General features: G+C 37.3%; 1 protein-coding gene across 1 annotated transcript; it reads left to right on the plus strand.

The window, feature by feature from the left end:
- The first annotated feature begins 2,815 nt into the window (after nucleotides 1–2,815).
- Nucleotides 2,816–11,611, plus strand: LOC135172617 (homeobox protein SIX2). Its single transcript, XM_064138770.1, has 4 exons — nucleotides 2,816–3,803; nucleotides 5,592–6,053; nucleotides 8,960–9,285; nucleotides 9,493–11,611. The coding sequence occupies exons 1-4, from the start codon at nucleotides 3,499–3,501 to the stop codon at nucleotides 9,660–9,662; spliced, it is 1,263 nt and encodes a 420-aa protein (XP_063994840.1). The 5' UTR covers nucleotides 2,816–3,498; the 3' UTR covers nucleotides 9,663–11,611.
- The last annotated feature ends 346 nt before the right edge of the window (nucleotides 11,612–11,957 follow it).

Below are 11,957 nucleotides of genomic sequence, written 5' to 3' on the forward strand. Positions count from 1 at the left end.
AAGATTATTTTCGAACTCCAGAAAGAACGAATCCTGTGAATTCCATCGGAAATTCAGGGCATGAAAAGATTACAAGAGGCGGAAAATGATTCTGGCGGAGGAGTGAGGATTCACACGGGGTGGATTATGTACACGTTTATAACGGGGGTGTAGAGAGGAGACAAAATGGCGTCTCGGAGGGAAACACGACACCAAATCGAAGTAGACGCCATCGCGAAATCCGTGAACCGCCCCTATCGCATGGATAAGCTGTTTGGGAAATTTCTTCAATTCATCGGATTAGCGAGAAATTAATAAGCGACATTAATTACAGGACATGTAATTTTTCTTACAACACGTGATTTCTCGAGTTATAACTGCGGATAAAAAATCTTTTTGGACAAAAAATCATAAACACAATTTACACCCTTTTGGGGGGGTGTTTCACCCCATGTTATGAGGTACAAATGAACTTATGGAGTGAAGACAATTATCCGATTGACGATTCAAATGCCTCCTTTGAATAAATAAATTACCGCTGATAACTTTAAGGCGACTCCTCGCAGAGGGTATTTTACCACTAAATTATATTATAGTTCTTTAAAAATAGGGCGATTACAATTGTCTAGTTAAACCCTAATTCCGTATATAAGACTTGGACAGAGCTGCCCAATATTCAATTAACAACCCCATATTTTTAAATAATGAATTCATATCCAATTAGAAATTCATTACTATCAATTTCGTAATTTTCTAATGTTATCTCGAGTATCACTAAAATGACTGCCGATTCCTAATTAATTGATAACATCGACAAGAAATTAAATGGGTGAATGTGTTTGATTTTCCCTTGTACAGAAATACCACATTTTCGGTGACTGTTGCTGGCAATTCGATCATCCGTATTATACCGAGGAACTTCCTTTTTTTAAAGCTGGTAACATGCCAGGAATAGGACGCATTTGTCGGCAATTAGTGACGTAGAAGGCGGAGTTGTATGCAAAGGATTGCCAAGGCGTGGCTGAGAGTGACTACTTCACTTTTCCTCTGACTTCTTCCGACGAGATGTACAAATCTGGCTCATCAATCGTCGGGGAAATAGCACTCATTGATCTACCTAATACCCTAACTCCCATAGGGACAAGAAAACCGTTGTACAACTTGTTTTTTAATTTTGCAAATGGGCAACTCGACATGCTACGAGTCAAAATACTACACAGGAAAAAACCATAAGTAGTTAAGAAAAAAAAGAAATTGTTCGAAATTCGAACTGCCAAATTTCACTTTTATTCAATTATCTCTCAAAATTTGATAAATAATTTGATAAAAGGTATGTGAAATTTCAATATTTATGTTTGTTACTTTCCTGCTAACATTTTTAATGCAAACATTAGGTAATACTTCACTAGTAAAGTGATAAGAGGAGATGATGTAATTAGTATTTTTTAAATTAAAAACATTTAAACCATTTGGTTTATTCTGTTAAAAAACATCCACAAAATCTAATTTATTTCGGATTCGCATTATTTAACAATATCTACGAAACTAAACGAGAGCGTAATTTTTGTTGTTAGACTATATTCAATCTACAGAGATAACAATAAAAGCTCTACTTTATACCCTAAATTTCAAGATATTCATAAAAAACTGGTCAATAGTCAAAAGTGATTATTTCGTTTTATCCCTTCGCTACGACTTTATCTAATTGAATTTAGGAGAAAGTGATGTTTGGAGTGATTTTTAAAATAATAAACAAGTATTGGCGAGCACTCGATGCTCAGGACAACGAAGGGTTATTATGAAGCCCTTCCATCCTCTTCTATGCAGATGAAATAATTTATCTCCAATTAATTCCCGCTAAATGACTAAACTTCCGACAAATTCGTTCGCCCCCTGCTATTCCCTGAATACCAATATCTTCTGCATAACCCCGATAAGCTCAACGACCCACCGCGGCGACTTTCAAGCCCATCTAGACCGAAACAAAAAGAATAACAAACAGTAAAAATATGAGGATAACACGGGCGAAACATCACCAAGAATCGCGGTGTAGAGTAACGTTGACACGTTTCGTTTCCGGTGTTTATAAAGTGACCGATTGCTTCTAACAGCCGAGTGACTAGCAAAAATTGCACTTCCTCTAAATCCTTATTGACGTTCTAGAGATAAGAAGTGATTGGTAGAAATTAATTATAAAACTACGAAATCTTCTATACACAAAAAAAGCTATCACTCTATCAACTTGTTATCTCCATCTGCAAAATTATCCTCACAAGCTGTTTGGAACCGTAATTTTTTGATATTACAACCGAAGTAAACCTGTCCCCTCCCCAAAAAAAATAAAAACTCCCTCCCATAGTTATGCAACAAAATATTAGAATATATGCAAAATTACTCGCACCTTTAAAAAATGTGTCAAAAACTGCATAAACAAATTCTGAACAAATGTGTTACTGGTGATCAAGGTTTTCACTACAAATTATTTTAAATTTTAATTTTTTTAAATGATTTGAAATGTTTATTACTTTCAACACGAGGGTGTCGGCGGAAGGGGCGGGGTGGGGAGGCTTTTATGTTTTTTTTCGCGGAAGCAGAACATTCATTTCACCCTCTTTTCAATGACTGAATAAAAATGTCATGAAAAAACCCTCAGCAAGAAAACTGGAATAAAAAATTTTGAGAAAAGAAAAATTTCTGGGATAAAGGAGCGAAATAATGAAAAAATCGTCGAAAAATCTTGAGAAAAAAAAACCTAGTGGAGCGGTATGTATCTGCACACATGACAGGTGTTGATCTCCCTTCCCCTGTCGAGAAAAAAATCATCTCCCTGCGAATGAGAGAAATCCCAGTCTCCCCGATGTAGCGTCAGAGGGTTGCGCCTACCCCGCTAACATCCACCAATGGGAACCAATCCCGGTATTCCCCGCCCGCCAATCGGCGTCGCCACTCGGTCCGTTCCCAGTCGCGTTGAGGGGCACAACGTTGCGCGCTAGTGTTACCACCGTGCACCTTAAAACCGAACAGGCGATATACCACGAAGGGAAAGAAGGCAAAAAGTGAGAGTGGAGAGAAGTAAATATAAAAAAACAACATTGCGAGAAATATCGAAAAAGAGGAAGGGAATGAGAATGAGAAAAAAAAAATAATGGTATTGGTAGTGGTGTACCTTTGCTAAGTTGGTGACTTGGTCACTCAGTGACTGTGTCTCGTAATAATCGGTGCTGACGTCTCGCAGTGGATCGTTTTACTCTACATGTGTGTTAGCAGTGACTTTCATCAGGAATTTCCATTAAACGGGGACTAAAAAAAATTAACTTACTTGTATCACCAAAGAATTATGGCATTAATTAACTCATAAGCCATTTTATCCGATAAAATAATTTTCTCAACAACTTTTACAATGTGAAATCAACTAAATTGTCTCTGACATTCTATGGACGTTCTGAGTGTTTTTAAGTGACTGAAAGAGTGTCGCGAGGATTTTCGGAAACACCTTTGGATTTATTTGGATAACTGATAATGTCCGAGAGTTCGGATCAATTGTCATCGCCCAACAGCGAGTGCAATAGTCAGATGGGTCATCGTAATTCCGGTGGTTATGTGAACGCAATACAGGGATTATCGTTGAATCTTCATCAGCAGAATTCAGATGTCACGACGGGAAATAGTCCGAGGTACGGACAGGAACAGAGTGCTTGTAATCCAGTGAATATCTCAAATATTGGGTTCAATGTTACGGGGAGTACTGCCAATTTTACACCCGAACAGATATCATGTATGTGTGAAGCACTATCGCAGAGTCATGATATTGAAAAACTTACCAGGTAACGATGGCATCTGATAATTGTCTATCCTTCGATTTTCATTTTTTTTCTCAGTTCCAAATAACAAATCTCCAATTTTTTTCTCCGGGCGCCCCGTTGGCATTCGGTTCTCATAGTCAACTAGCCAATTATCCTGTCATAACCGCGGTAATTCGTCAAGTTGACGATCCAGTAACTGAGCAGTGGAAAGGGTGTGACGGATTTTTCAGCGATCGGAGAATTTCGATGAGAATTTCGTCGATTTCTTGGAAGTACCAGCGTAGTGATTTCTACCCTACACTGGCGATTCCTGGAACCTATGTTTATTTTTGATATTTTTGGGGCTATAATACTCCTGTTGTCCGTGTCCTTGCAGCCATCCTTAAGTTGAATTTTAGTAAGAACTGAGATTCGCATCTCGCAGTGTTTATATTAAACAATGGACATGATTGATGATTTACTGGAGGTCCACTTGTTTCTTTAATTGTACTTTTGATCGGTATTAAAATCACTTGAACTTGTACGTCGTTTTCAATGATTTATAAAACATTCTAATACCGAAAGAAGAAATCGCAGAGTCATCACGTTACTGCAGACTGCTGCAGGCTTTTTCCCCTGAAATTCCTGAATTTTATGTTCCAGACGTTGATTTATGACATAATCTCAAAACGATGATGAGTTTTTCATTCTCCGAAATTATGTAGAGGTCACGGGTAATCAAAACGAACTATATTTTGAATTTTTTGAAAAACTGCCTTCATTCATTGGGATGATTTAAAGAGTGAAATAAGATATTTGTTTCTCTAGGGAGAAAATTCTCCACGAGTTGAATGAGTCAGTTGTTGTGGAAATATTACAAATGATAAAAATCGAGAACAAGAAGAAGTATCGGCAATCTATCGTCCCCTGCTCGTGAATTCCGTCTTCATGAAACGGAAATGTGTAAATAACGAACGTCTAAATAATGTCTAAATAAATAACGTTTTATATTTGGCGGATTTCTGTGGCTCTGTCCGCCGGGTGTCTATTCTAACAAATGTTTTAGTAGATTGTGATTTAGCAAAAAAATTCTGTGGAAATTTACTGAGTAGAACTGTCTTAGAGTTATTGATATTCAAGGCCAAAGGAATTTCAATATTCAAACAAAAATGTCTTTGGCGCAAAAGAACAATTTTTCAATTTGATGTTTTGAAAATTCTCTCCCGCCGGCGAACTGCTTCACAAAGGCGGGAATCGTATAATATATTTCTCGTAGTATTGATATAATATCAATACTACGAGATACTATCAATAATACTATCAATAATACTCAATTATTATTTATCAATCTGAAGCGTTTTTAGAATTTGATACGCCATTCCAGTTGCATTTGATTTCGTTGATTATTTTTTTAATTGGTATGACATTTTTTTAACCCGTTTGTCTTATAAAATAATGTTTGTTTATATAATATGATTATTAATACTGAAAAAAATTACAGAACCATCGCCTCACTACAGACTAATCTTAGTTTTTTCAATTTTAAGAGGGGAAAGGGAATGGGGAGACATGTTTTACCCGGCAAATTAAATTGTCGCATGATGTGAAAGCAATCATAAATTTTAAAAAAAAATATAAAGCAATTCTGGTTAATGAACTCCTTGATTCATTTGAAAATCTCTCTTCATTCATTCATTCATTCACTAACTCACTCATGTCCACGATTATAAGAATGTAATCAGATATTTGTTTCTCTCGCGGAAAAAGTTCTCAAAAAAATAGAGAAAATCAGAAGTAATACCTTTAATTCTTCAATTTAATTTTTTACAGATTCTTATGGTCACTTCCGCCAAGTGAACTGGCCCGAGGTAGCGAAAGTGTTCTAATGGCGCGTGCAGCGGTGGCATTTCATCGTGGTGCTTACCATGATCTCTATTCAATCCTCGAAACCCACTCATTCTCTCCACGTCATCATCCAGAGCTTCAACAAATGTGGTACAAATCTCACTACTGCGAAGCTGAGAAAATTCGGGGACGTGCATTGGGGGCAGTTGACAAATATCGTTTACGAAAAAAGTATCCACTACCAAAGACAATCTGGGATGGCGAGGAAACAGTTTACTGTTTCAAGGAGCGATCGAGGAATGCATTGAAAGCGTGTTACATGAGGAATCGTTACCCAACGCCTGATGATAAAAAAGACTTGGCCAAGAAGACCGATCTGACCCTTACACAAGTCTCCAATTGGTTCAAAAACCGGAGACAACGAGATCGAACGCCGCAGACGAGATCGTAAGCCAGATAATTACAGTTTAATCTGAATTTTCGCTTCTGAATGGAAGTTTTCCACTCGCGGGAAATAATTCAAGAAAAATTATCAGAAAAAAGCACGAAAAAATAATTTTTTCGGTGGTGGAACTCATAAATTCACTGAACGTTTCTGGTATCTTCTCGTCCATTTCAGTAAAATTACCAACAAACGATTGCCGATTGCGAATTTTTCTGGAAATTTTTACTGAATATTTCCTCGTTCAATTTTCGATGACTATTCACTGGTTGATCATAATACGACGGCGAAAAATAGCGAAACAAAGCTCCTACCGAGAATTAAAACAAGATAACCCATTAGGGAGTAAATGAATAGTTAATGAATAGCAATTACTGTGTGCATATACTGAAAACAGGCTATTGTCCACATGTTTAAACGACTCTTGGCAATTTCGGCTGCTCCCTTAGCTTGTTTTCAATTTTTTTTCTGAGATTTTGTTTTCCTCACGTATGGAAGGCACGTGGGACCACGGGGGGTCGCAGCACCCCAAAACGGTCTTTTTCCAAGTGCAACAAGTGTCCGAAACATATGTCAACGTTAGGTGGACCGACGGTAAATCATTTTAGGGGGTTTCACACTCAATCACTGATTTTCCTTTCGTTCAGCTAATTTGGGGAACTTTGCTCTTTCCTATTCAGAGCAGTGGTTTTCTCGGAATTCATCAGCTTATTGGTCTATTAGAGTTACCCTCAGTCATCAATCGGTAATGGGGAGCGGAAAAGTGGCGAACATGACACTCTATTTATTAACGACTAATTAATTAATTCGTTAATTAGATCCGTCTTAGCTGAATAAGTACTTACGAGTACACAAAATTGTTAGTTACGCAGTATAAAGGTAGCGAAATTGATTGTGCGCTCTCCAGGTCTTATTTGAATTTCTCGTTTGGAATATCGATATATGGCGATTATATTAACCAATAAGAAATCAGTTTCACGCGCTTTCGATATATTTCGACTCGTGCGTAATTCATTTTGTTTGTTTCGATAAATTCGATTACGTAACAAGTACGGTAAGGATTTTTTAACGATTGTGAAGTTTAGATAACAATTTGTGAGACAAGTTTTTTATAATTCACTCATTCCAAACAATTCATTAACTTCAATTATCGTCCCAAGAACTCGCACCTCTCAATCAGTCAGTTCCCGTCACTTAATCCTAATTCATTTATCAATGAAATATTTGATAAAATGTGTTGATAGGTGTTTTTCAGTTTTGTTTTCAATAAACAAATGATTACCGGGTATCATGATAAATACTTGTACCGTATACTTTCGACGCATCGCCCATATAATGCGCTCGGTCCCTCTGGGCCCACTCACCGGGTGGTTGTGAGGGGGGCATTGTTGTGTCTACCGAGTTACGGTCACGACACCACCCGCTCGCAAATTCATTTCGCGCAAGAGACGAGAAATAAAATTATTAAAAAAAAGAACAGGGAAATATATGACGAGAAAAATAAAAGGTGCGAATGAGAATGTCTTCCGATGTTGGATGGCCCCATTTTCAGGCTTTCCGACGGAGGTTTATATACCGAGGGAAAAAGGAAATGCGACGCCCTATTACCGTTTTATGGCGCTGGATTTGAGTTACGTATCTTGTTACACCATTGAGCCTCTCAGCTTCTCTCATCGCTTCTGTCCAATAGTTTTTGATGCGACGATTTTTGGGGTGGTTTATAAAGAGCCAGGGGGCCCCTGGGGGCCGATCTATCTGGGGTGAAATTATGTTCAAGTTGAGTGGACGTTGAGCGAGTGATTTTCGAGTTTTCAATGGCGAATTTTCAGACTGTCTTTGAGAGTAAAACATATGATGAAATTTTGCCGTAACAACATTATATTTTTTTAACAACGAAGAGATTGTCATTGTTTCCAATCCTCGTGTTGGGGTTTCTATGAAAAAATTATCGCTGTATTGAATTTCCAAAATTAATGGAGCAATTCATTGATTCAGGAAAAATGCTGCTTCAATTTTTCAATGATTTAATCATTTTGATCATCATATGAACCTGAAAATTGCAATTTCCTTGATGACTCCACAATACCACTGATTTTTTAATAACAAAATTCATGAAAATTTCGGGTGAATGAGGCATTATTCAGAATGTGAAAATTTTTTAATTGAAATTCAGGAGTAATTTTTTAACAGTGTCGATGAAAAAAAAAAGAGAAGTGACCTTGATGAGATTACGAAGCCTGGTCGGACGTTAAAATCCGGTGGCTGGATATGTAGGCGGAGTTTGAGTACTGGCGTGTCGTGCACACGCGCATTTCATGTGTGGAGCTGAGGGTGCGTCAGAAATTGGGACCCACCGGGTGGTAGCGGCAAAGAACAATGCAAACTCAACTATTTCCTTTCTTCATTTCTTTCTCTACACTCTTCGGTTTCTCAGAAAGCGTCTTATATGGTTCACACCACGTGCGACATGACAGAGCCTCTAGAACTAATTGTCAACCCGAAGAGTGAAAAATGTCGACTTTTCAGACAGAAGATACAATGACCATGTGGTGGTGATTTTCCGGAAAATTCATTTAGACAGGGCTTCAAAATTTATCGTTTCCACGTTTTTCCTTTTGTCTCTATTCAGATTTTTTTATTTACCGCTAATGTCGTCCAGTGTCCTATCCAAAGGAAGTCGACCCTCGTGGTAAATAAAAATATTAACTTAAACTGCAAAAAAATCCGAAAATTCGATTAACGTGGAATCGTAATTTTCCTCTCACTTTTATTATTACTGTAGGTTTTCAGAAAAAATTGTTGAAAAATCATAATCTATACCAATCTATATGAATATATAATCATGTCTCTATATGAATTCTTAGAATTGTGTTTAACGCTATTTCGAGATTTTTTTCTATAAAATTTTCAGAGAAATGCTCTCACTAAATTGCCAAAGCAACAATGGGAACGTGAGTAACGGAGGGAGTAATACCGGCGCATCACATCAGCCGTTGCAGCCTCTGGAATCTAGTAGTCCGAATCTTGCAATGTCACCGACATCAACAATAGTCATCTCTCCTGTTGGAATGAATCCCTGCAGTCCAATGGGTATGAGCCCGATGGGACCTCATCAGCATGGATACGCTGCACCAGTTACCCCCTCATCTGTACACTCGGCTCATCCTCATAACGGTGCACTCAGTCCTATGAATGATGTGAAAAGCTTGTGCTATGGACGTGGAGTCTACGATAACGGTGAGAAATTTATGATCTATCTATCCCTGTAAATCATTATAAAAACACTAATGAACTTATTTCAATTCTACTGCACTCTCATTGTGTTAACTTTCTTACATATTCGGGTTTACAATCAATTTCTCTCGAAGAAGAATTTAATAGGATTTTGAATCATACATTTGACTTCAGGGATTTAATTTTAATGTAACAATAATTTTCACTCAGGTAAAGACATTGATCAGCCGGTATATTACTCAAGCCACGCTAGTATGCATCATCAGTATTATCAACAGAGCCACCACCAGATGATGACCGGGACTCATCATCATCACCATCAGCAAACAATGTCAAGTGGTTATGAAATCATGTTACCACCACCTCAGCACTCCATGTGACCAACGGATTGTAATTCTCGTGAGGATCAATCCGCGAGTGATGATATCCTCTCGCGAATACTCACATTTGCGTGAATCGAACCGGTGTTAATTACTTAAATAAACTGCTTACTTGATTAATGCTATCATATTGCAGGAGAATCTATTTTGTTCGTCGAAAAAAATTACTCGGCCCACAACAGCCACTCCACCGTTCCACTTCAACTGTTGAATTAACGACAAGTGGGATGACATGAACACTTTTCAGTCTTTCGAGTGAGTGATTCTTCATTATTTACTGAGTATTCCAGAGATTTTTAATTGTCGTATAGAAGAGTTCGGAAAATCAGATAATTTGAGAGATTTATAGGAACAAGGAAACTCAATAGAAAAAATATCCCATCTGAATCCGTTTCATAAAGAAAATTGGAATGTAATAGTTCATATCTAGTGAGGAAAAGCACGTGGGTGAGCGACGGAAAAGCTCTTCTCTATGATGAGTTTTGATTGAGTTGTATTTATTATTTCTGTGTGAAGTTTATTATAGAAAATACTTAAGAGGGACCGAGAGGTCATTTATTTGAAATCGGGGGGCACAATGATTGCTCATTTCTCATGATGTCAAGCAGATTTCAATGTATATGTCTGGCCGACCAATGAAATTTCAAGAGCAGTAAAATTCTACCGTAGCCAAAACTTCCAACGGCATTTCGGACATTCTCAGAAAATGTCCGGTTTGGTGACTATTTTTTTTTTTCATTTTTTTTCTCCCGTATATAGGGACTCCATCAGTGACTATTGGGAACCAAAAATGGGGCGTTCCACACTGGGTGCGCATATTTCTATATGTTAGAAAATACTACATTTCGTTACCATTGCGGGTAAGTGTTTTTGGGCCTGTGGGAGATTTATAAGATGAGGCGAAGGCGAGTGCTCCCATCCCACGAGTCTAAAAACACTTTTTCGCGAGTGTTACACGATGTGTTGGACATGTCGCTTTGCGTACGCGGAGCGTGCGTAAAATATTCTTTTACACTGTCAGTCGATTTTTTTTTCTCCTTTGTGTACTAGAAAGTGTCTGATGAGGAGTTGATTTCAGGATTTCGAATGAATGGCTCTTTGGAAGTCTCAACATGACACTATTAAATGTTGACTGAAATTTCCGGAGCACATTTGGAAATTTCGATCACAAACAAGTTATACAGGAAACTTGAAGGAATTTCGTAATTGAAATTTTTTTTAATTACATAGAACCACCAATAACTACTATAGATTTCAGTTCGATTCGCTCAAAGTCAATCTAAATGAACATAATTACGGCGAAAAAGGTTTTGAATTTTTAATTAATTCAAAGGTCCTCATGACGACACGGAATGTTCTTAGTCTTATTGATAATTCAACTGGATTGAAATTTGGTGGTTTTTCTCAATTATCGTATTTTAACAATCAGTGACGGTCATCTAATTTATCACCAAGAAAATTTTCTCTGAAATAATTCATTAGAGAATTATTTGAAAAGTACTATTGAGATAATGCATGGTTCTCCTATTCAATTTATTGAAGCTCGAATTGTAGCCGAAAATCTTATCATTAGCTCTGCTCTCTTTCTCTTCCAGAAAAGAAAACCTCATTTCCCATCTACATAATCGATAGAAGAATTATGTATACGCGTACTCATCAATCTTCAAACGTAAATCCATAACATTGCTATCGACAATTTTTCTTTTATTGAAATTTTGAGAGAAAGTAAACAAACGTGAAGTAGCTTTCGATGGAGCTATTGTACATTACAATAGCAATGTAGCATGAACAAAAATTATTGGATAGAATAAAACATAGTTGTATGTTAAGAGGATGCAAAATGTTGTGAACATTTTTATCGTACCAGCTAATGTAAATACTGGAAAAGTGACAAATGGCGTTAATGATACGATGTATGTAATGTATATAAAGCGATCAAAGTTTAGTCTGTATCGTCTCAAAGTATATATTGATTTTTAATAAATAGTATTGAATTTAAAATGAATAAAAGTTTCTCTATACTAATGTGTTACCCTAGAATGAAAAATTGAAACTGTCTATAATACCTGTACAATATACTATCTTGCTATACTGCCTGCCGGCAGGGAAATACCACGAGTACCTGGCATTCAATTCGTGAGGCAATTTGCAATTTTTCTAACACTCCGGGAATTCCCTAACGTCGATTCCTATATTTTTCGCGTTTTTCTCACCTCGGGGATCTCCTAGAGCTCAGATAGCCTCGTCCTCCCCTGGCAGGAGATGAGGAATGGCCGACAGTCGGCCAGCATTGGC

The sequence above is a fragment of the Diachasmimorpha longicaudata genome, chromosome 2, assembly GCF_034640455.1.
Source record: "Diachasmimorpha longicaudata isolate KC_UGA_2023 chromosome 2, iyDiaLong2, whole genome shotgun sequence".
Lineage (NCBI taxonomy): Eukaryota > Metazoa > Arthropoda > Insecta > Hymenoptera > Braconidae > Diachasmimorpha > Diachasmimorpha longicaudata.

Coding starts and splice junctions, on each gene's coding strand:
- LOC135172617 (XM_064138770.1), top strand. CDS start 3,499: ATGTCCGAGAGTTCGGATCAATTGTCATCGCCCAACAGCGAGTGCAAT. Junction 3,804..5,591: donor GATATTGAAAAACTTACCAG/GTAACGATGGCA, acceptor AATTTTTTACAG/ATTCTTATGGTCACTTCCGC. Junction 9,286..9,492: donor ACGTGGAGTCTACGATAACG/GTGAGAAATTTA, acceptor ATTTTCACTCAG/GTAAAGACATTGATCAGCCG.